The sequence below is a fragment of the Helicoverpa zea genome, chromosome 7, assembly GCF_022581195.2.
Source record: "Helicoverpa zea isolate HzStark_Cry1AcR chromosome 7, ilHelZeax1.1, whole genome shotgun sequence".
NCBI lineage: Eukaryota > Metazoa > Arthropoda > Insecta > Lepidoptera > Noctuidae > Helicoverpa > Helicoverpa zea.
In genome coordinates this window covers 10,344,216-10,369,398 of record NC_061458.1, presented here as the reverse complement: position 1 = coordinate 10,369,398, position 25,183 = coordinate 10,344,216, and the positions used below count along the sequence as shown (strand labels likewise).

At 41.3% G+C, this 25,183-nt stretch overlaps 1 protein-coding gene across 8 annotated transcripts in view; it reads right to left on the bottom strand.

Moving 5' to 3' along the window:
- Positions 1–25,183, bottom strand: part of LOC124631763 (histone-lysine N-methyltransferase 2C-like) — a 46,141-nt gene that overhangs the window by 12,505 nt on the left and 8,453 nt on the right. For 2 of the 8 annotated variants that reach the window (XM_047166346.1, XM_047166347.1), the window contains exons 15-43: positions 24,681–24,924; positions 24,346–24,505; positions 23,827–24,113; positions 22,835–22,933; positions 22,333–22,569; positions 21,931–22,065; positions 19,838–20,013; positions 19,237–19,489; positions 18,719–18,876; positions 18,017–18,141; positions 17,504–17,631; positions 16,969–17,171; positions 15,548–15,649; positions 13,431–13,566; positions 12,820–13,113; positions 12,468–12,587; positions 12,029–12,139; positions 11,595–11,701; positions 11,076–11,278; positions 10,516–10,726; positions 9,994–10,107; positions 6,376–6,486; positions 5,800–5,992; positions 5,361–5,494; positions 1,999–2,319; positions 1,653–1,811; positions 432–1,568; positions 262–352; positions 74–174 (exon numbers count right to left, since the gene is read on the bottom strand). In XM_047166346.1, coding sequence (XP_047022302.1) covers positions 74–174; positions 262–352; positions 432–1,568; positions 1,653–1,811; positions 1,999–2,319; positions 5,361–5,494; positions 5,800–5,992; positions 6,376–6,486; positions 9,994–10,107; positions 10,516–10,726; positions 11,076–11,278; positions 11,595–11,701; positions 12,029–12,139; positions 12,468–12,587; positions 12,820–13,113; positions 13,431–13,566; positions 15,548–15,649; positions 16,969–17,171; positions 17,504–17,631; positions 18,017–18,141; positions 18,719–18,876; positions 19,237–19,489; positions 19,838–20,013; positions 21,931–22,065; positions 22,333–22,569; positions 22,835–22,933; positions 23,827–24,113; positions 24,346–24,505; positions 24,681–24,924 — 5,850 coding nt within the window. Of the gene's footprint in view, positions 1–73; positions 175–261; positions 353–431; positions 1,569–1,652; positions 1,812–1,998; positions 2,320–5,360; positions 5,495–5,799; positions 5,993–6,375; positions 6,487–9,993; positions 10,108–10,515; positions 10,727–11,075; positions 11,279–11,594; positions 11,702–12,028; positions 12,140–12,467; positions 12,588–12,819; positions 13,114–13,430; positions 13,567–13,876; positions 13,961–15,547; positions 15,650–16,968; positions 17,172–17,503; positions 17,632–18,016; positions 18,142–18,718; positions 18,877–19,236; positions 19,490–19,837; positions 20,014–21,930; positions 22,066–22,332; positions 22,570–22,834; positions 22,934–23,826; positions 24,114–24,345; positions 24,506–24,680; positions 24,925–25,183 lie in introns of all 8 variants that reach the window. The other 6 variants (XM_047166351.1, XM_047166352.1, XM_047166348.1 and 3 more) reach the window with 6 other exon arrangements.

Sequence of the window (25,183 nt, the reverse complement as noted above, 5' to 3'; positions counted from 1 at the left end):
ATTTTATTTTTAAAACTAGTTTTAGTTAAGTGCCTACTCAAATGGAACATAGTCAATAACTTATTATACTTACAGCCATCTCGTTAGCCGGATTGCCGGGCGACGGTAGAGGCTGTGGGCTTCCGAGAGGTGAAGTCTGTTGTCGACCACCGAAAGGACCGCCAACTCTTATACCTAAGGTACAAACAAATATGATATATTAAAAAAATAACAAAAGATAAGCTTTATTGTTTTATTCAATTATATTTTTGACGTAAGTACCTTGTTGGTGATGTGGCGGTCTAGCGAATCTAGTTGGCAGAGGGGAACAGCCGGGAGCAGGTCGAGAGAATCTCCCCGTTCCGTAGTCAACCTATAACAATTATAAATGTGTTATTTTCTAGCAGGTTTGAAAGGGATTTAAAAATGTAGATTAGCCTGGATAATCTTACATTTTGCATTTGCGGCGAATGTGAAGCCACTGGACTTTGAATTTGTGATTGTTGATATATCTGAGGACTCCGACTGGGCGTCGGCAGTTGAGGACTAGTCCTCTGAGCTTGCAGTTGTTGCAAGAAGTGTTGCGGCGACATCGAAGTTTGCATCGGAGACTGTTGTGTATGCATCGGCGACTGTTGCATATGCATCGGCGACTGCTGCGAGTGCATCGGCGATTGTTGCGGCATTGGCGAGTGTTGCGACATCTGAGTCTGTTGCGCGTGCATCGGAGACTGCTGATGCATAGGAGATTGTTGAGGATGCATCGGCGACTGCTGATGCATCGGTGATTGCTGCGGATGCATCGGAGATTGGTGCATCGGCGACTGTTGAGGATGCATCGGCGACTGTTGCGGCATGTTGGTCTGTTGTACATGCATTGGCGACTGTTGTGAGTGCAAAGGTGACTGTTGCGTATGAAGAGGGGATTGCGTCGATGGATGCAGTGGCGATTGAGACGTGTGGTGTAAGGGAGACTGCTGAGAGTGCAATGGCGATTGCATCGGTGATGTCAAGTGATGCAGCGGAGATTGTGGCGCCAGAGAGTGCAGTGGAGACTGAGAATGTGGCGACTGCACGTGGAGAGGAGACATCGCTGGTCGAGCACCAGGAGTTCTCGGCGTCTGTGGCCCTTGTTGCATGGAGCCTCTCACTCCCGCCATCTGCTGCTGACCGAATTGGACCATTCCTCCAACAGACTGAGGCCTCTCCTGGACCCCTGATAACTGTCTAACTAGTTGCTGTTGGGGAGCACCTGACTGCTCAATCACAAGAGTACGACCACCTTGCAATAATCTGCCCTGTGTATTCAAAGGTGAAGTCACCAAGCCTATCCTTTGCTGGGATATTGGCTGACCATCAGCACCAATCACGGTTTGTTGAGTACGTATTATTTGTTGTTGCTGTATTGTGGCTCCTTGGAGGCCAAGTTGCATCGGCCGGTTGATCGTGGCCTGCTGTTGCACCTGTTGGCCTTGGTTCATGTTCTGGTTCTGAGCGAATACAGTCTGATTGGACGTTATTTGTTGTTGGTTAATGACACTTTGTTGGGCCAGTTGAGGGTTTTGCTGGCGCTGTTTGGTCTCGTATTCCTAGAAAAAAAATGGAGATGATCAACACGTTACCAGGAACAAAGTGTATTGTTATTTTTTAACTGGGGGTCATCATTAGTTTACCTGTATCAGCATGCTGTGCTGACGAGCTTGCTTGCGCGCAGCCTCGAGATGCTTCTGTAGCGCCTGCTGTTCAGTAGATACGCGCTGTAGTTCAGCCGCGTCGTTAGGCAGTAGCTCGTTGCCAGACTTGCGCAACTGCCGTTGCTTGCTGTTCAGCGACTGTAAATTGAAAAGCCTCAAGTGTAAAACCGGTTCAAGACCGAGCGTTAAGCCCCCGAGTTAGTGACAAGTTGGTTCTGTTACCACGAGCCCGGAGTCGGCACCTGGAATGTTCTACAAGGCGGCCGGGAGGACGGCGCTGCCACTACAAAGCTCACGAACACGAAAGCGCACTACTGCGGCTCACCTTGCGGATCTTGCGAAGCTTCTGAACCTCGACCTCGTAGTGGCGCTGCTGGTCGGCGGCGAAGGCGTTGTACTGCTTCAGCCACTGCTCGTACAGCAGCCGCGCGTGGTGCTCCGCCTCCGTGACCGGGCGCTCGGGCGGCGCGGGCGGGGCCGCCGGCGCCACGCCCAGGTACAGCGGGATGGCGGGCGCGGCGGCGGGGGGCGGCGCGGGCGCGGGCGCGGCCCCGGGCGCCGCCCACTCGCCCCCCTCGCGCTCCTGTTCCCGCTTCTCCTGCTCCAGGAGCTCCTCGAGAAGCAACGGTTGCTCCTGGTTTACGTTCTGACGGTTAAAGTAAGCCTGTTGATGACGCTCGGCCTGCGCCGTCGCCCGCCACCGTTAGCTTCGTCACCGGTCGCGATGCTAGCTTCCTAGAGGTCTTAGCTATGTCACCTAGCGACACGTTTGTGAATCGAGCTCGGTGCGTTCGCTGCGACATTCACTACTTATATCGATGCATACTTTATTGTTTGTGGCCGGTTTAAAGTTTACAATTTACCCATCTCATCTTGAGTGTTGAGCCGAATGAAAGCCTTTAAAATATTTTTATTGAAATTCATTTTACACATTGTTGTACACTAACATATGAATTAAAACTCTTGGAGATTTTTCAGTCGGCTCGACAAGTGAATTACGAACAATTTTGAAAAATTAAAAATTTTACTACTTTTACTTGATGTGTGATTATTTTCATAACAGTTTAAAGAATGACGTGACTTAGATTGTATCTAATAGTTCAGTGCGCATACTCTATCGATAGACTGTTGATATAAAATAACAAATGTGATATAATAACGCGGTGCTAATATCTAAAGCACATATGTATTTGTACTTTTCAAGTAGCAGCTTGACAACTATCTAAAGGTGTCTAAGAATCATCTAGAAGTTGTTTTGTGTTTGTGTAATATACATGTCTTTGAATGTGAGTTGATTCTTCTATTCTAAGCTTCTAAATACGATAAATTACATGTAAGGCACAAAACTATTCTAACTTCTGTTGGCGTAAGTCGAGGCTATTTTAGGCTCTGTATCGCCCTCCAAAATTTCTGTCATAGGTACTTTTATGTATTAAAAAACGAAACACAGAGTAACTATATTCTTCATTGCAAAATACCTCTTATAATTAATCATTGGAGGTTTTAATTATATTATGGATATCGCATACATTAGACTTTATCATGCATATTGAGCTTTGTTCATGCTCGCATCACAAATGTTTTGTACCTCGAATATCTAGTTACGTACATGCCTTTACCTATGCCATTTGTTATCTGCCTTACTTAACAGCTTCTTGATAAACTACTTTGGCCCAGGTTCATCTACAACAGCGGCCGTTTTTCTTAAATAACTGTTTACTTCGAAAATTGAACGTAAAAAATTATAATAAACAGTTATTTTAGGAAAACTGATGTTGATGTTGTCAATGAACTTGTGCCTTAAAGATTTCGGCCCACAACCAATTCGAATATCGAATTTCCATCACCTTATTTGTAAAACAAGATGAGACAGGTAATCATATTATTATACTATCTTCTACTGTCTTTAAACAATTTATGATTTAATAGATATTGAATATGAAATTTTGTGTACGTTTTAGTGCTTATTTGTTTAGAACGTTAGTGGTATTGTGTTAGGAAGGATGCTGAAAAGGTACAAAGGTTAGTAGTCATTACGCATGCGTGCCGCGAGTAAGCAAAGTAAAAAGCGTTAAAACAGACACGAACAAGGTGGTTAGCGGTGACGAGACCCTCAATCCGACTGGGCCCACTAGACTAAGGAAAGGAAATCTAAATGAAGGATAAAGGAAGAGGAAATATAGACTCTATTTCATTGTTGACAAGAATCAATTTACTTGTCCATTCTTTGCTGTCGAAAATGTACTTTACGAAGATAGAAAACGATTTGTTACCAAAAAGGAAACAAAGAGGTTGGATAGATTACTAAAGAGAGTGAAGTATGGGAAGTTGAAATTGTCTGTTTCGTATTTAATCTGAGGTCTCGTCAACAAGAAGCTTATACAATAAAAGTTGCATTCACAAAATGGTGTTTAACTTTTAAAATATTTTTCTCTTTTTCTTTGATAAAAGAGAAAGACATCTAATTATATTTACTCAGTTTCTCAGGAGATGTATTTATTGCAAATCTTTCTGTACCTACTCTGTGATATAATATACCTCGTTCAGTTACGAATCTAACAAAACATTTTTAGTTACAGCGTTCTAACACTAGCCTCATGTCTATTGATATTAAAGAGGTTTTATATCTTAGCTTCTTATTGAAAGACATGGAGGTACGTAGTGGGGGGGGTGCGGTTCTAAGTGCGGGGGTGGGGGTGGGGTCTGACCTGCAGCAGCAGCGGGCGGCGGTGCAGCCAGTCGCCCCAGTCCGCCGCCTCATAGGGCTGCCCGCGCCAACAACCATCAACCACCGACATGCAAATAACACGCCTGTACTCCGCCGTCCACATTCAGCCTACGTCACGCAACTCATACGACCTTTTACGTATAAACCTTTTTTTTGTGTCTTTTATAGAAACAGTAATGTTGTCTTCTCAATTTAAAAATGAAGACAGGATTTAGGCCAGTATGTTCCAGTATAGTCGTATGAATTGTTAGCGATATCTGATATACCCATGCAATATTAGTCTTCTAAGCTCGTAACGAAAAAAGCGACAAGTTTAATTTCAGCGCATATTTACAGTCGAAAGGATCCGCCACCAACGCATAGACAAATTAATATTGCTTTGGATATGATCACGCTCGTTCAACTTCACATTGTCTGCGATGCGATCGAATATCGAAGCGACTGATGAACGTTGTTACAAGTTCACATTTATTGCAACTCCAGTGACAAATCGACAGTGACTCGTAAATGTGAACCCAAGCTTACTGCATACATTTAAAGCCAAGAATTTACTTCGACATTGTCGCCGTGTCGAAACAAATTCGTACAATAAAAAAACACGTAGATATCAAAATATTACTGCATGCACGACAATGTATCCAAAAATCCTCCAAGACTATCAAAATAATTAATATTAGTAAGATTACTTAATCGTAAGTTGTCATTCAGTTTTGTAAGTTTCATCATTAGAATTTTTTAAATAGCAATGATTTGTGATTTATGACGTGACACGTTACTATATTTGAGTTAATTGCGAAGTATATCGACTATGTATTTAGTCATCTGCAATTTAGTAAAAAATATAGCATTTTTAATCATTCTCAAAATCATTATTACTGTAAAGTTAATAAAGCATGTTACAGTGTATAGCGTGGTGTCACGTCACGTGTGGGTGTGTGTATGTGTGCGTTGGAGCCTACCTGTGGGTAGGGCGGCGGCGGCGGCTGCGGCTGGCGCAGAGTGCCGGGGTAGGGGGGCGGGGGCGGAGGCCTGGCCCCGCCCGCCGGTACAGCGCCTGTTTGTACTTGCCCCACCTGCCCGCCTTGCACTGTTGCTGTGGGATAACTTTCATCTTAGTACCATGTTTTCATGCTATAAGCTAAGGTACAGTATAATAAGTTGAATCTTTAAGATGCATTGTGTACTTATTGAAACTTAGTTTGTGTTTCGTTCATATTATATGTCATGTCAGCAACTTGCTGATTACTGCGGTTCCACTAACTCTGAATTTTCTATATTTCTTCTACAACTATCAGTTTTACCTTTGCTTTGATTGTTCAGCCTGATTAATCAAACTCCGTCCAGACCAGCCACATAACCTCCTTAAATAGAAGCTATAGTATAAAGTAGTATACTGACCAGCATAAGGCAGATGTGCGAGCGCCACAGTGCGGTCAGCGCGGACCACGCCGACCGAGCCGTCGGCCGCGACCAGCCGCGTGCCGGCCGCGATGTTGCGGCCCGCCGCCAGCGCCGCGTTGACCTGCGCTGTCATGGCGGACACGATGCTGGCCGCACTCGCGGGGATACCCGTGGGACCCGCGTTACCTCCCTGGATTGGATACAAAATGATAAATGATATTTATTTTACAAAACGTTGAAGTCACTTTTAAACGTCAAATTTTCTGTAATAGCGAGTCCAGCATGTACTAAGTATCAAGATTGACCATAACAGGTGACGCGACAACTAAATATAGGTGTGAAAACAAACTTTAATCAAGTTTGTTTCTGAAATATATAGAAAATACTACATATAGAAACAACACCGAAGACAAAGAAATATATAAAAATTAAGTACATCTACATTCCAAATTGAGTATCTACTTTTTTTGAAGTCAATATTTACGCTAAAAAACGTACAAACACGTTAAATAAACTCCAAAAAAATGGTTCGAAAAAAAATGGCCACTAAATTGTCCACTTGAAGAATCATACCTGTGCATAATGCATGTGTTGCGCAGCAGTGAACTGCACTTGCGGTCTCTGCACAACTTGTTGACCCATCACCTGTTGGCCCGGCTGTCCGAATTGTTGAGGACGCTGTTGCTATAAACGAACACACTGGTTAATATCCCTCTTTTTTAAATATCCAGGCCCCCCTATAACCTGCGGGTTGTTCGAAAGAGATACCGCGGCCCTGGTACATAACAGGTAGGGAATGCAATCCGGACTATCCGTAATCCGAAAAATCCTGATATCCGCACATTTTTACTCGACTTGTAAATCCGGATTCGAAAATCAAATCCGCGGATTTTCTGAATAATAAGAAACCTAAAAAAAAAACGGACAGAAACAGAAGAAGTAATTTGCAGAACTGTAGAAACCCGTATTAATCCTATAGAAGTGTTTGTTGAATCACATAAAACTATTTCCAGAGAACAAGAGTGTTTAGATCAAGAAATGAGTTTTCGAGAGAGATTAGCATTTGAGATATACAAAATCAACTAGCTCGTGCCAGCGGTTTCACCCGCATCCCGTGAGAACCTCTGCACGAACCCGGATAACAAGTAGCCTATAGCCTTTCTCGATAAATGGGCTACCTAACACTGAAAGAATTTTTCAAATCGGACCAGTAGGTCCTGAGATTAGAGCGTTCAAACAAACAAACTCTTCAGCTTTATAATATTAGTATAGATAGTATAGGTAAGGCTGGAGAAGAAAATGTCCTCATCAGCCGAAAGCCTGAAACTGATATTCCCAGTTTAGTGCGAGTGGAGATGGCGCTATTCGAGGATAGTGGTTCACGAGGATGATACTTGGAGGCCGCTTACAAGCATCTTCAATGCATTCCCCCTACAAGCGTCGAATCAGAGCGTGCTTTTTCTGCAGCAGGAATTATGTGTAACCGAATTCGCAGCAGGTTAAACGATAGCACTTTACTTAGATGCTTTATTATTTTTGAGGTCACATTTTATGTACATTTTATGTTTTTATCTGTATCCACCTGCGCAACAGAGAAGCGAGTCGAACCCTTAACATCTAGTGGCGAGGTGTACCTATCAGCCATGAGCCATTGCAAGCTTCCAAAATATCTGGGTGTAACTCTCGACAGGTCGCTCACTTTTAGGAAACACTGCGAGAATACCAAGCAGAAAGTTGCCTCCCGCAACAACCTGTTGCGAAGGCTAACGAGCACGACCTGGGGAGCCTCACCATCGGTGTTGCGAATCACTGGCCTGGCACTGTGCTACTCCGCGGGCGAATATGCTTGTCCTGTGTGGAGTCGTTCCGCTCACGCCGGGCAGGTGGATGTAGCACTGAACGAAACGTGCCGCATTATAACTGGCTGCCTCAAGCCGACCCCGGTACAGATGCTGTACCCACTGGCCGGCATTGCCCCACCAGATGTTCGCAGAAGCGTGGCTTCTGGCATCGAGAGAGGAGAGAGCCAAATTCGACACAGACCAACGACACCGCATGCACAATTACACCCCAGTGCCACAGCGGCTCAAAAGTCGCAGGGGGTTTTACAAGATCGTTGCTCCTGTCGATGGTGAGGCCTCTCTACCCAGACGGGAACTTTGGCGGTCGAGGAGTTCCACTGCCCACTCCGTTTGTCCCGCTCTTGGAAAACTCCCTCCTGGATACGATCTCCCGAGAAGAGTTTGGGAGTCCTTAAACAGACTCCAATTGCAGGTCGGCCGAAGCAAAGACAATCGGTCCAGGTGGGGTTTCACGGGCAGGGTGGACCTTAGGTGCGAGTGTAGGGCTGCTATGTAGACCATGTCCCACCTCATCGCATGTCCACTGTGCCCTGAAACTTGCTCACGGCAGGACCTCATAAGTGCATCCGGCCGTGCTCTCGCTGTGGCGGCATATTGGGCTGACAAAGTGTAGTCTCACTGTAAAACGACATGTTCGACATCGACACGAAAGAAGAAGAAGAATTTGTACTTATTATTTTACTAACATTACTCAGCACGCGAGTTACAAACTGATTATTTAATGAGAATATTATAGCTATAACACCAAAATATTAGTATTAAAATTGATTAGTATTGAAATTGAATAATTCTAAAAAACAAAAATAAAATAAATCATATGATTTGATTTTCCAGTGTTTTTATTTTAATCCATTTACACAAATATGAGAAACTTTATATTATACTTCGGCCGTTCAGAGAATGCGTTCCTGACACCTATCAGTTAGTCACGACTAGTGATGGGCACAACATAACACTGAGTTCGTTACCGTTCCTTCAAAATGAACCGCCGCATTATTTTAAGATTATTTTCGTTTTAAATTGGCGGAATCATTTGTTTTATATTTTAGTTATTTAAGTGGAAACCAAAAAAAGGTAATATTCATATAATAAAATTGTTTTATTTATTCTTTGTTACAAGTACATTGAATTGAATGTGCGAACAGAATATTAATCAGACTCCGATTTGCTTGAGGAGGTGGTGTCTTCATCATCATCTTCGCCTACATGTATAATTATATTATTATCAATAACAGAATCAATCCTGATATCTCGGTCTAACAAAAGCCGGGTAATCAAATAAAAACAGATCGAAAACACTTGAAAAACGTGGTCTATGCGCACGAAACGACAACGGACGACTGTTTTAGCGTCACAAAATGGCGGCCCATAACGCCATTTGGGGTTACCATTTTTAATCTAAGTATAAAAATGCGGTTTGGTCATAGTTTTATTTTTATATTTCATAAAAGTTATAATTAAGTCTTATAGTCCATTATTTTCCAATTCTTAAAAAGAAAATCAAAACGTATTATTTTATATTATAACTGTATAAGAACAGATTACGATACTTGCCTGTTATTTTTAGCACAGCACTACAAAATATAAACCGCTGACATAACCTTGTAATAGCGCAGTATAGATTTAGAAAAATATTGTTTACCAAGTTATTTGACACTCAGTTTGGCACAAAATTATAACATTCATTGATTATTGATATAATAATGTTGTTTTAATGCTCCTCAATTGTTAAAACGGTAAACAACCAGCAAAAATATTTTTATCGTAACTGCAACGCCATTGCAAAGTTACGTCGTCAGTTCAATCGCGACGTGTCAGGAACGCATTCTCTGAATGGCCGAACTATAATAAACTGATATAAGTAGGTTTGTTTATTTTCATGAAAAATCCGTAATATCCGGATAATCCGGATTGGACCAAAAATCCGTTCTTAAAAATCCGGATTTTAAAACAGAACGGATTTGCATTCTCTAATAACAGGCCTATGACGGAACACGACGGTTTTTAGTCAGTAGTTTTTAGTTAAGAGTCTGACACTCCCTCACCGTTGCTGCAAACCCACTGCGGGAGGGGTCATTTGATGATTAAAAAAAAAAAGGCCCCCCTATAACGTACATACCATGGACCCCACGACAGACATGATTTTCTCTTTTATTGGTACTCTACTTTTTTCGATGTATAATAGGGCCAATTTTATTAACAGTGCCATAACAAACCATATAAGCGTTAAGCCGAAACGTCAATCTGAAATTCACCTATACCAAGGCCGCCCGTCCCATATCCCAAGTGATAATGATTATAATGTATTGTGTTATGTATATATAAATACCGGATGATGCAGTTGAAGCCGCTGTGGCGCGTTGGTGAACATTTGCGTGAACACAGGCCGGGGCTTGTCTTCGTTTTCTAGCTTAACCTCCGATTTGATGGCTTGCATTGCATTCTGTTTGGAAGAATGCGACAATGACTTTGAGCGAATTTAAAATGGAGAAAATTAAATTAAAACGGTAAGATTTGAGAAGAAACTACAAGCATTACTGTTGACTGTTGACTGTTGCTTAACATAGTGTCGAACTAAATTGATGCTGAAATCATCTATCCTACCACTTTCAGTTTAGAGATAATGGTATCGATAGATTTATCTTTGAAAACAGAATATAAAGTCTGCACATAACCTCTACATAATTTTCAAGAATAGGTAATTAAATCACTTTCTCCTGTAAAAGCCTGTGTCCAAAAATAAACCCACAAAAAAGCTGTAATGATAAATGATCATGACAATGACACCCACACATTCAATACCACAATCCCACAGACCATAAAACATTTTTAAAAATAAAACCGTCCTTACCTGCAACGCCATCTGTTGATTCTGCGTAATAACTCTTTGCACGGGATCGTTGTACATGGGCTGCGGCGCGGGCGTCGCCGGGGCTTCCAGCTTGACGTCCGGCTTCACGTCTTCGAGTTCCGACTTCACTTCGGCTTTCGATTCTATGTTCTTGACGGCCTTTTGTAAGTCGTTGTACATTTTGTTGTCTTGTGCTTGTTCGTGTTCATCCCTAAAAGTTAGTATGGAACTCTTAATATTTCTAAGGTACAAACACTTTAAAAGTGAGCCATAGCTCAGACTTAGGACTCGCGTAAATATTATTATCATTTGTTCTGCAGTTTCCTAGTATTTTTTAGCTAGTTTTATAATCCTTGATCACGTTTTTTTAGAAAAATCTAAACACTACTAGACATTTGAATTAAGACATTTCTATTTCTTTCCATTTCAAAATATGGTGGCTCATAAAGAAAAGAAGAAAAGAGAATGAGTCGGGAAGGAAAGGCCACTTTAAACAGTCCCTAGATAATCTAAAACTTATTTGACTAAAACAACTATTCTAAAATTAAAACACTACTTACTCAGGCTCTCTCTTCGCATGTCTCTCCGGCATGCCATCATCAGCTAACTCCAAGCCGTCCAGTATATGTTCCGTATCATTGAGCGCTGCTAACTCCGGGTCTGCGTACTCTAGAATATTGAACTGTTCCCCTATCTCTGCTGTTAGTGTCTCGAACAACTCTTCGTCGTCTTCCCCGCCTAGACCTGTTAGGATGTCGCCCACCTTTGGAAATAAAAGATGCGAGTTAGATGTCGGAAATTGGTACTTATATAAGTATATAAATAAAAGGCGTGGCTAAAGTTAAGTCCATTGGTTAGAGCTGAGGCTAAACATTTTTCTGCTTGACTATTCGTTTGGTTAGATATTGTTGAGAAGCTTTGCCGAATTTGACAACTGTTGACACGTAACTACTTCTATTGCCTAATTTCATTTGCAAATCAAACGAGCCTTTTTCCCAACTATGTTGGGGTCGGCTTCCAGTCTAATCGGATGTAGCTGGGTACCGGTGCAAATAAGAGACAAATAAACGGTAAATCACCTCTCCGATATTGGCGCCATCTTGTTCAAGTTTGTCCATATCGCCCATATCCATCTCATCGGTACCCTGTTCTTGGTTGGACTCCTGCTTGTTTTCATTGCTGGGAGCTACGACATATCATAATCATTAATATTCATCCTTTATTTATTTTATATTCGGTATTAATAAACATTAAAATGTAGGTAATCACATTTTGAAATCAAAGTCATAAAAGGCTAAGATTTTGATAAACATAATAACCAAATAATGTACTCCATCATAAAAACAAGTTGATGATTTCTTGAGTCAACTTGTAGAACGTTTATGGAGATATAATACTCAATACTTTACAAGCATTCCATATGTTATACAAGTAGTACATTTTATAACACGGGAACAATATGGACCATATACCTTGATACAAAGAATACAGAAGTATAATGTACGAAACTCACCGTTATTCTGTATGACGTTTTGTTTTTGCTCCACCATTTGTTGGGCGGGATTAGGTACTGCTTGTTGCAGTTGACTGTTCTCTGCCGACACTAAACGCTGTTGCATGATCACTGAAACAAGTCATAGGTTGGTTAAAAAAAATTTTTTTTAGCATTACTAGGTTATAAAGCTGATAAGTTTGTGGGTTTTAGAAACTTCCACAAAGCAGCATCGAAGAGAATTCAAAATGTCGGTCCTACGCCTGATCTCTCTCCGGTCGTGTCGGATTGCCGTCCCATCGGTATACGAGAGTGAAGGAATAGTGAGTGCAGCTGTCTCTGCGCAAATGCTTGTGCACTATAATATGTCCTGTGCAGTTGGCAAATCTCCTTACATGTGAACAGCCGCCGTAGCCGATGATCGGCTAGGATGAAATCATGAACAGTCGTCGGTACTCACAGTGATGGTCAGGTCTGTTGGTGTGCATGAGCGGCGCCCGCGCTCGCAGCGTCACCGGCAGGGGCTGGCGGAACGGCTGCCCTTCACCCACACCTGCGGCCGGCGATGATCCTTCGTGTTCTAGAGTAAATTACATTAATTGGGTAATGTTTCATTAACAGTATAACAATGTCGTCGGTATAAAAAATATATCTCTAGTGTTATTATTTAACACAAACCGTCTTCAAATATTAGCAATAATATGGCAAAGTACAACAGGATTAATCTCAATATGTATTCCACAACAACTTTTCAACAAAATGATATATTCTGATATCAATCATTTGAAATGCAGACACTCAGAATGACTTACGTCCTGTCCACATTTTCTCCGGGTTCCTTTGCAGCAAATCTCTAAGCTGTCTGTTAATATCATCATTGTTCCCGTAGTGCAGCGGGAAGCGTTGTGCAGGGAAGGCGCTACGGGGCGCTTCAGCGGGTGGCGCGGGCGACTGCGGCGGGGCCCCAAGCTGCGGAGCCCCAAGCTGTCCCGGGGCTCCCAGTTGCCCGGGGGCCCCGGCTCCCGGCGGCGAGCTGCCGTCCGGAGCGCGTAACCGCTGCATGGCTGCTTTCGGGAGGACGTACGTGCCGGTTAGTGGACCGTCTTCTAAAATTTTATTGTAATCTTGCTTTTTGGAACTTGTTTTTCAGGTTAATAGGTCACAACTATCCATTTAAATATGCAGTTAATAGTTTTTGAAAATCAATACTTTCAAGTTCTAATTTGTCATCAGCAGTAAAAATCTGCCCATTTAAACTCACTGAAGGGCGAATTTTAATGCGCTCAGGGTGTGGTGAATATAGGCAAATCCCCAACCAATTCGAGACCTTGTAGTAGACTGTTTATTGGCTGTGCCGTAATTACTGTAATTTTTATCAATACAATCTAAATTCAGTGTGCAGTCAAACTGCATTAGTCAGTACCTTGCATCCTCTGATCATGTATAATTTGCTGTTGCTGCTGCGTCTGTTGCTGTCGTTGCTGCTGCAGATGTTTCCACTGCCTCTCTTGTTCAGCCTCCCTCGCACTGCGCTGTTGGTTGCACGCGCGTTCTTGCTCCTACATCATCATACTCCATGTCAGCAACACAGGACAGAAACGTACACGGGACTAACATTGTCATTGTATAAGGACAAATTCATAGAAGATTAAATTAAAAAGCTTTTTTGTAAGGTAAAAATATTTGTTCTAAAATTTGTCTTTGTATGACAGATTTGATTCAATAGGTAATTTCACTGTTTAGAATATAGCTGTAGTAAAATTGCCTATTGACTTGGATCTATCGTAAGACTGATGTTAGAGCAAATATTTGTACATTGAGCGTCTTTGAGTGCGATAGGTTTATTATATGATATGTGAAACAACGCACGCAGTCCAAATCCACATGAAACGCATCATCCAATTCCTTCTGCATGGCACCATCGCGCCAGACTGCGGTCGGTGCGTGAAGCTCCTAAGAGATAACACTAGATATTAATTTTTAATATTAAGTTTCCGCACCACTAAGTATTAGATTATGCAACCTATACAATGACAATCAGTTCCGTGTACTTGTTGTCCAGTATTGTAACATGCTGTAACTACGCAGGCAATTTTATTATAACTCGCTATCCTATGACAATGTACATATCTGAAGCTAAAGTTAATTATGATTTCGATGATGATTAAATGCTATTTACATCACTAGAATATTGTCAGTCTTTTGTACTAATACTATTTCTATTATACAGTACTAACACAATTTTATTTTAATCGATATTATGATAGTGTGATTCGATAAAGGCTTTTTCTTTGCTAGCCATTTGTTCAATCGTCACAATACAATCAATATGTCACAAAGTCACACTACTACATTAAATTGAATTTGTGCTAAGTATGTTCATTTTTATATTTTTTTCACAATATTTAGATCTATTAGTATGAAATGCTCCAAATTAGGTAATATCCATGCTTATGTGTTAATATAATCCGATTTACGAGATGTAAAATTAATATACATTAAGTTTAATTTAAATAATTCGATTAAATTCTTAGAAAAATGCATTAATGTACTCCTTACAAACTTAATGGATATTAATTTATGACCCCATAATGATTATGTTACGTCATGTTAATATTTTTACTATACACAAAACCAAAAAGTAAACTAATAAAATACTACCATTTTGTACATTATTATTGCTAAAACTTTTTCATAATATAGAACCTAAACCTAATAGATTTATTGTATAGAATAGAGTTGGAAGTAACAACTTAAAATCTATACCTGTGAACTTACAAAGTACATCCACAAAGCTTTATACAAGAGCGTAATGACGCAAATAAACTGTGAACTACATCGAACTGTGTTAGAATTGTTAGCACACCACAACCAGCCACCAACAGCGTCCAATGTTAAAGCCAACACTACCAAGGCAAAGCGAAAATAATAAAATCAACATTACGGAAACAGGGGACACGAGTCCGGGAGGCTTTCGGGAATCGATGGGAAGGTAATGGTCTCGTAATAAAAAAAAGCTTAAAGAAAATTAACAAAATAATCACACAGCGTCCAACGCCATTAAACAGCCAAAATTTTTTTGTTGGGTGATGACAAGAATTTAAATAAAAATCGGAGGAAGTGCTCAGGATCGCGTGGTGCGACGTCGCGAGATCACCCAACAATACGAAACGTATCTCGCATATACACGCACACGATCTTGTGTTCTTGTGTCGAGTCATGTTGTGTCTCTAAATGTACGAGTGCTAATGTGTACTGTTGTGTTCATTTTTTCATGTAGAGTATGATGTGTATGTATCCAATTTTTAAGTTGAGTATTATGTGTATCCAGTTGAAATTAAATGTGATGATGTGAGTAGAATGCGATGTGTATCTGTGCATGTGTGTGTCGCGCGGTGTGTATGCGAGGGCGGGGCGCGGTACCGTGTGTCGCGCGAGGCGCGGCAGCGTGCGCATGATCTCGGAGGGGGTGAGCACGCGGATGTGCGCGTCGGCCTCCAGGAGCCCGCCCGCCGTCACCGTGACGTTGGGCGCGCGCACCCCGGGGCCCGCCAGCGCGCTCGGAGGGGGGGCGGCCGCGGGGCTGGCCGCGCCGCCCGGCGCTGCGCTGCTCTCTGCCTCGCCCGCGCCGCTACTCGAGCTCTGCTGCGCCCCAATCACTTCTTAGTAACAGTTCCATTGTCCCCGACGAGACCTCGTCGCGCGATTCGTCCGACTCGCTCCCGGGGATTCAATCGGTCCGATATCGAAACCTCAACGATCGACGTTGAAACGAAATGTGTAGATGGGGTAGTTGTGAAATCGGAAGGAATTTAAAAGATTGTCTGACTAAACGGTGGGTTTGGGATATTTTAACCTAACCCGTGTGAAATCATGATATTGAGGTGTACTAGCAACGGTATACAATGTTTGTCGTGGCTAAAGATGATTGATACCCTGAACCGACGACGTGGCAAATATTGTGTATTTTATTGATGCGTGCACAATTTATACCTAGCTCGTACAATACTCTTCATGAATGAATAAAACAGTGCTATTCGAGCCCGTATGCACACCCCATGAAAAATATGAAACAATACAAGAAACCTTAGAAGTACTAGCACTAAAAGGACTATTCAGAATGTGGACACAAAAAACAACTACTCCCCAAAAACTCGTTAACACAAGGTGTCTGCCCAAAAAGAGTAGTGACTAAAATATTGTGTTAAGTACTGTAGATCCTCTCACTTTGATATTCAACTGCTGCGAAATGTATCAAAAGTCCTTTACAAACAGAAATCTAATGAAAACAATGTGCTAGGTGTATCCTACAGACATATTATGTACACTGGTGCTAGCATATTGAAAGAGGCGACAGAATCTACAGCAGCCGTGGTATTAACAACAGATCAATTCCTAAGGCCACGTTCTTGAGTGATTGCGTAGTCATTAGAGCGAACACAGAGAAGAGACAAAGATTCATATTAGTTTTAGACTAACTCGGGAAAGATAGAGTAAGATATTTTAGCTTTATCAAGGAGCCCACTCTAGTAACTACGCTAGCCCTTCACTCCGAACGGGCAAACTCGACCGTGAGCGAGACAAACCATAAAACGGACAGTTTAGCTATCACTAGAACATTAAAGTGCACGTTTGTCAACGTACAAGTGAATAAGGTTCCAAGCGGGCGATAGTAAACGAGCCTTACCGTCAGATGCACAAAGCTCCATAAAAGTTAAAGCTTCTTTAAATCTATTGCTGACTCTTTCTTTGTCAACAAGATAAAAAATGTTAGCAATAGATTTAATGAAACTTTAACTTTAATGAAGCTTTGTGCAACTGACGGTTACTCTTATTAAGGCTCGTTTAGTATGGCCGTTTAAACAACCCGTGTGTAGAGTATAAATAACACACAGTATAAACACGGTGGTCAGTGAGTTGGGTTAGCACACACCACATGTATGACATACAAGCTGACATACCTGTTGGGCTTTCTTCATACGTATAGCGCTGCGGTTGTCTCTAGCGCGTTGTAAGTACGGCGCTTTCTGATCGGACGGTAACGCCCGCCATTTCTTCAGGATTTGTTTGCAGCGATCCACCCAGTTTGGAAACTCGGTTTTCCATTCTGGGTGGTTCGTGTTGGCGTATAAGACCGCTGATATTGTCGCCGCTGAACCTAGACCTATAGAGCGCGGTACGATATAATACACAATCTATCTAAAAACTGTAATTGTAAAAAAACAAATGGTACTCTTACGGCCAGTTTCACTGGTTACTGATAAGGTTTCTGACGGTCTACCAGGAACAAAATTTATAGTTTATCTGTCGGATAAAACAGATAAACTGTAAATGTTGTTTTCATATTTGACGGATAGCAACATCTGGCAAAAATTATAAGCAACTTTCTCTGCTGCATGTGAAAGATAGCATTAACTTTCGGATAACTAACCGACACTTTAACAGTACCAATGAAACCGGCTTTAATTTATAAAAAGAAGTATTTATTGTACATACTCTCATCAGCTCGCATTTTATCAGCACTGCGCTGGTTGTAAGACGGCGGCTGTGCTTGCGCAGTGTCGGGCCAGGCCGTGCTGCCGCTGCCGCTCTCAGAGAACAGTGGACTCATTGCACTGTTACTGCTGTATCGATAACATAAATAACAACATGTCAGAGATCTTCAGGGATATTTGAAAATAAATAGATGAGAAGCTTCGGGATAATAACGCTTTATATCCAAAAGACACATAACAACACGTGTCGAGTATAATTTCGGTTGCATGGCGACTGTCTCTTTTAGGCATAAATATGCACCTTTTCTGCATGTCTATATGCATGAGAATAGGACTACATCCTGCATCAAATGACAATTTTGTATCTAAAAATGTAATTATATAAAATTTATTATATTTTTTAACACATGAAAATACTGCGGAACGGGATACCTATAAAAACAAACCTACCAATGTTAAGTAAATAAAAGCAAATCCTTGCATCTTAGAACAAATATTAATAAAACAAACAAACCTGCTGCCTCCGAATTCAGGATAAGGCGATGTATATTCCATGGGGCTCTGCAGCTGCTGCCTCTGCTGAGAGTACGGCGTGCTCGCCATAGAGTTCACGTACGATACCGACGACTCTTGTGATTCCTGTTATATAATAAAGTTTATTACGGGGTTAATTTGTATGAAGGAGGTGTATTTTGCTGTATTGATAAAGTTTATTTATTTATGCTCTTCAACAATGAGTACGCTATTACAGACATGATTATACATTTAAACTTAAGTCTATGAGATCCATCAATACATCACAGTCTTTAAATATCGAAAATATTCACACAGAATGAAGCATAGATTCCGAAAATTTTGATGAAATCACAGACAGAAAAGTAAGAATACAGTTCTTTACTTGACAATCTCTAAAGCCTTGCCGCTTCACGCGGGTGTGACACATATTTCCCGTTATGTACCTTCTTCTCGTGTCGTGTCTCTTATTGTAATTCGTCCTTTTTGTTTATGTCAATTTTTTTTTGTATTTTTTTTTTGTTTTTGTCCATGTGTCACTCGCGTGAATACAATGTTGTTCTTGTCTTTCTTTCTTACTTTTCTATTGAGAATTTTCCCTGCACCTTCCGAGTGTCAGTGTCATGATGTCAAATGCACTTTTTATTAAGTCCAATAATGCAGGTGTCCAAATTGAAATAAACATTAAAAAATCATGACAAACCTGCGAATCATCAGTGAGTACTCCTTTGAATATTTCATCGACGTCATTGCTGTCCATGTCGGGCAGTCCGTCGCGAACCATCGCGTCTAAACTCACGCCCAACAGGGAAAGGTCGTCTTTCGGCGATATTGTCGATGCTTGAGATGAACCACCAGTTTCTAGGACGAAAAATTTATAATATCACAACTATTTTAAAAAATATTTTATCAACATTACACTAGCTTCGCTCCGCGGTTTTCCAGGACAGGACATAAAAGGTATCCTGTATGTTAATGTTATTTTGATATATAATAACATATATTACTGACAAGTTTATATAAGACAAAATCCATCCCGTAGTTTTTACGTAAAAGGGGAAGAAACATGCACACATACTCAAAAATCAAAGAATGGAGTAAAATTTACTAGTACCATGGAGTTAGCTAAAAGTTCGGCGCTATTTACTTATTTGCACTGCCCTGTATTTTCTGTGACCCTTAAATTCCCAAGAAAAATAAAATAAAAAAGAAAACACTCACCACTGCTAATAGTCTCAGTCTTCGTACTATGCACGGTAGGTATGCTCTCAGTAGCCACAGTGGGCGGTTGTTCCGCCTCAGCGGGCTGAGGACCAAGTATCGCGTTCTTCAAAGCCGTGGAGTCTTCCGTATGCTTTAGCTGTCCATCATCAGTTTCTGTCTTTATCTTCACTGTGCCATCTGAGTTGGTGGCGGCTGATGAGTCTTCTTTCTCGTCTTTCGGTTTTAGGGACTTGAGGATTTCGGCTTCGTCCTGTTTTCCAAGATAAGGGGTGATAAGCGCATATAAACTTTTCAAAATTACTAACTAGACTGCAGGATTGTAAGAAATAAATAATTGAATGAAATAGCTAAGTAAATAGGGGTGTTCTAGGATGTGTTGTCACTCAGCAAATGGTTTTTCAATAAGTACAACTTAAAGCTTCAAACTGAAAGTAGAAGCCCTAAACCGAGCAGAAATAGAAGTCTCTCTCATTTAAAAACTCTTCATTGGAGTTCAGGAATTCGTAGACAAAATTAATAATACCCTATTACCAATAAAAAAGGATTAAGTTACATCGTACATTTTCGATTTAAACTTGTATTATCAATTCAAAATTACCGAATTCAGCGCTATAATAACCGAAGTATCATGATCATTAAAGCTAGTTAGCGCGGCGAGTACATCTTCGCCGTCGCTGTCTGAGTTGTCCAGGTCCCACTTGAAGTCCCGCAGCTCTCGGTACCCTTCCGGTGTAGCTGGTCGGAGGGAACCGCCTGGACTTTCTGCAGGATTCGCTGAGTAATAATAAAAAAATAATATTAAATAGCTGAATAAAAAATTAAATTATTAATTTAAAAAAACCCCTGACCCAAAAAAAGTACGCAATTAAACCCTATAAAAAGCAAAAAATAACTTTAAACACTACGTAAGTACCAACTAAAGCATGTCAAACTAAACAAAATTTTGTCGTGTCGGGGGACCGCTCTAATTTATTAGCCTCACGTTAGAAGTAATTATCTACTGCTACAATATATACAGGAATGAATTTTATCCAGTGCGCAAACTTTGTCAACTTATAGTTGAATAAGTTTTATAGATACGTATATTTTTAATTTGTCGTGTTTTAGTACAAAAAAGAAAAGTTATTGATATCGAAAGATGTTTATTTTGTAACCGATTGTACGGTCACAGTCGTCATAGTAGGCACGGGGCGGCAACGCGAAACCGGTTTACTGACGCGAGCGGTGCTCGGCGCGCGTAAGAATAGTTGGTATCCATATTTTGCTGATTTTAGGGCACACAAATGAATGAAAAAAAAAATTTTACTGATGATGCAGATATGTTCTATTAATGATTCTGGACCACCAGTTATTTTTTGCGGACTGCTTAAAATTCATTCCTGTATACTACATATAACTTTGTATATAAAATAATTGTGTTTAGATACGTGTTTTTTATACGAGTGTTATAATTAGGTAGGTATCATTTGATTTATGTAAGTATTTTTAAAGGTAAAAAGCGGTCCCCCGACACGTCAAAATTTTGTTTAGTCTGACATGCTTTAGTTGGTACTTACGTAGTGTTTAAAGTTATTTTTTGCTTTTTATAGGGTTTAATTGCGTACTTTTTTTGGATCGGGGTTTTTTTTTAATTTATAATTTAATTTTATTTCATGCTTTTTGAAGGAGCTCCTTAATTTTTCCTTCCTTCATTTAATTTCTTTTATTTTAAGATGGGGTCGCTATATGCGATCACGGCCAAAGGAAGCTGTTTAACAATCCTCATGACAAACTGGCTCTGGGAGAATTGCACAGATTAAGAATCAATAAAGATTAACTTTTGGTCATTCTAGATTTTCAGCAAAAATATAAATCGGTTTATCCGTTTCATTCCGGCATTCCAGGGTTTCATCCGTCACATCCAATTTCCAGTATCAGGTTCTCGTCAATTACAATCATGAAGAGAACTAGTCAAGACAAATTCAACGAGCCCAAACTCGATGCGTTTACTAAAAGGCAGTTCAGGGTTACGTCTCCTATCTTCGTGCCCTAACAGCAGACCAGCTCAGCGGTTCCAGAAGACATTAGTGTTTCAAATTTCAGATCCCACATATGCTTGCAAGTAAACTGAGCGTGTAACATTCCTATCACACCTATCAAACGAGCTGATGACCTTAAAGACCTGAACCGATTTCCACCAAACATAGCTAAGAACACTCCCGAATGACATTCCTTTCAAACAAAAAAAAACCGCATTACAATCGGATCATCCGTTTGGGAGCTACGATGCCACATACACACACACACACAGAGACACGTCAAACTTATAACACCCCGTCGTTTTTGCGTCGGGGGTTAATAAAATAGTATATGACCGACAACAAGCTTTGGAATGCCTTAGGCAATAGTTATTTTTTTTATCAAAGTCCAATTTTGAACAGGCTAACTGTAAATAGTCAAGTAAACTTAGGGTGAATTACACTATTTAACTATAACGATAACGAAATCGTTTTGAGTTGTGAAATCGCCGATTTTACTAGTGGGCGGCAAAAATACGGCCGGTTAGACGGTGCAACTGTGTCTTAGTAAATAATATTCACGGGTATTTGCGTGACGCTTTGGGGGTAAAATATGAGTAAAACTGACTTTCAAAGAAGGCTTTGGAAAATTACAAGGGCAAGTAAGAGCACAGATATACAAAAATAATCTTACCAGTTGACGAAACGGCTGCTTTAGTTGGCTCCAGCAGTTCTTTCCCAAAGAATGCTTCTTGCATGTATGATGGAAACTGCTCCATCAGCTTAGATCGAGGCTTACGACGCGGTTTGCGCTTATTACTCGGTGATTCTATGTACAAAGACAATATTATTTTTAAACATCCACTTCTCTATAAAAAAAAAATGACAGCCCAGTTTCACTGGTTACTGAAAAACTGTCAGTTATGTGATAGTTAATGCTATCTGCCATATAAAGGCTGCTTAAATTTCTGTCAGATACTGATAGCAGATAAACTATAACTTCATCTGATAGATGAGTTCCTGACAGACTATCAGAGCCTTTATCAGTAACCGGTGAAACTGGCCTATAACTCTTCTGTGTTCTTTCCCATCTTACCTCCAGAAGCTTGAGTCCCATCTCCATCTTTCTCTTCATCAGCTTGAGCTTTAGCCGTGGTTTGTCTCTGCCGTACCACAAAGCCACCAATACCGAGCTTGTTCAAATTCCTCTGCCTCTTTCTGCGCAGTACGGTTAACCCTGAGTCTGTGGTATAGATGGTGAAGCCTTCGGGAGGAGGCCCGTCGTTGGCGACGTTCCATAGGATGCCTTCCTTGAAATTCGTGTTTGGTACTCCTGTGATGAAAGTTTAAATAGTAGAGATATATTTGGGTCGTTTGCCTAGCAATAATTAGATTTTAAATTAATTTTGATTAGGGATTTATGGGATTATGAGCAAACTATTGTCTTGTGGTTGGATTCATTTGCAAGTATCGATAATTCTCCAAAAAATAACCAGTTAACACTTCAGATCCTATCATCACTATAAAGCGCTATAAACTTACTTCCTAGCAGGTATTTTCTTCACAACTATTCTATGTTGGATCTTTGCAAAACTCACCTGGTTCGTCTTTAACTTCAGCCGTGCTGTCAGGCTTGGAGTCATCTCCCATCTCGACGTCTGCATTCTGAACCACTGTTTCAATAGATGCCATTATTTCTAATCCACAATGCCAGCGTCGAACATACAAAAACTCATGTTAGATACACATCTTACATGTAATAATTAAATAATTATACAGGGTTACTGGTAAGTAGACCGCATCCTTTCAGGAGGTGATAGTATAGGTCAATACGGACAAATTTGACCCTGGGATACACTGGGCAAAAGTTAACCCGTTTCAAGATAATCGAATTTCAAGATCAGTCGTCTAGGTACACGTATAACTTTTCATTATTAGTTAAAAGTCTCATTTTTGTGGATTTTTGTTTGTTTTTGGATAGAAGATGAATCATTTCATAATAACAAACCATAAAACTGTACAAATCTCAGAGGAAATTATAGCGAACAGAAATTACTTTTTTAGTAGATATTTTCTCAAAAATATTACTTTTCATTTTTTTGTGCAGAATACTTAAAAAACATCTACATTTATATGGCTATCCAAAAAGCCACAAAACACACAAAAATCCGCAAAAACGAGACTTTTAACTAGTAATAAAAATGTATACGTGTACCTAGACGACTTGTAAAGAAAAGATCTTAAAATTCGATTATCTTGAAACGGGTTAACTTTTGCCCAGTGTATCCCAGGGTCAAATTTGTCCGTATTGACCTATACTATCACCTCCTGAAAGGATGCGGTCTACTTACCAGTAACCCTGTATACATATACCTACATAGAGCAATCATATAATATAGTAAGCATAGATAGATAAGGCATAGACAAAGAGTTTAGCTGTTTTTAAGTTTAAACTCTGTTTTACATAAAGCAATATTAACCATAGATATAGTAAATGACGGTTTAAAATAATTTACACAGTACATAGAAAATACTTCCACCCCCATAAAAAATACCCCCATGCAAAGCTGAAAACCGACAAAATATTCACCTGCGTCTTTCTCAGTGTTATCATTCTTGAAGCGACGCTTACGCCTCGTGTGCGTGATACCCATCTCGGCCTCCAACTGCTTCATATGATGTGCCCCGCGCTGCGAGAGGCAGACGTCGTCTACGTAGTACTCGCCCGCGAGGCCGAGGGACTGGGGCGTGGGCCTGGGCACTGGGCGCGAGGCCACGGGGTTGCAGATCGCACTGGCCGTGGCTGAGCCGTTCTCGATGGCTCGCGCAAGGTGAGGTGGTGGCAGCTCGCGGCCACGGCATAGTACACATTTATAGCTGTGATTGGAAAGAATATTTCGCATGAGTCAGAAACCGTCTTTTTAAAACGTATTATGGCGCCAAAAAGATCGGTCTCAAAATGAAATTTTGTTATAAAACGTATGATTGAAACAGCCTATAATCATTTAATTGCTCATTTTGCGCAAATATAAGCGCAATTTAGCGCAGATTTAAGCGCAAATTGGTGCAAACCAATGCGCAATTTAGCGCAACTACAATTTCAACTCACCCAGCCCGACAGCACACTTCAGCGTCACTCTCGCTGCGGATGGAGTCGCAGGAGGCGTGCAGCCAACGCCGGCAGCCCTCGCACTGGATGATCAGCTCGCCGTCGGAGTACGGCTCCGAGCACACGCAGCACATCACCAGTGATGCACAAGGGGCACATTCTGTGGAAAAATGATTCTATATTAAATTGCCGCAGACGTGGAATCTTGCAGAATGGTATCTTGTTTTTGTCGGTAGGTATACTGAAAATAGTTGAAGAATGTTTGCTTGGGCGATGATGAAAAGCGGTGTCCCAGCTATCTGAATTGTCATGGCACGTGGTGTGGCAGTACGTACCTGTGTAGTTGTCGCACCAGGCCAGCGTCTGGCGCGTGCCGCACGTGAGGCAGCGGCGACAGCGCTCGCAGCGCCAGGGCCCGCGCGGCACGTCGGCGAGCGGCGGCCGGGCGCAGTACGTGTGCCACGTGGTGTCGCAGTCGTCGCACAGCAGCAGTAATGTCTCGTCGCCCCGGGCCCCGCAGCCCTCGCACACGGTGCAGTCCAGGCAGCGCCAGCCTTGCGTCACGATCACTTGAGATACCTACATTACAGATACGTTAGCCACACTCTGCGAGCACCGCGGTCGACCGCAGCCGCGCGCTTCCTGTGTCATCGTACGCGACAGACGCGGTCAGCGGACAGTGCCAGACAAACGAACGCGCGCCACTACGATTGACAACAAGGTAAGTTCGGAGCCATAAATTCTTTGGATTCATGTCAAATATGGATATTGCGAGAACCTAAAACACAAGATCCGAACATAATGATCCCATGTTGAAACCGAAAGAGAGCCTCAAGTT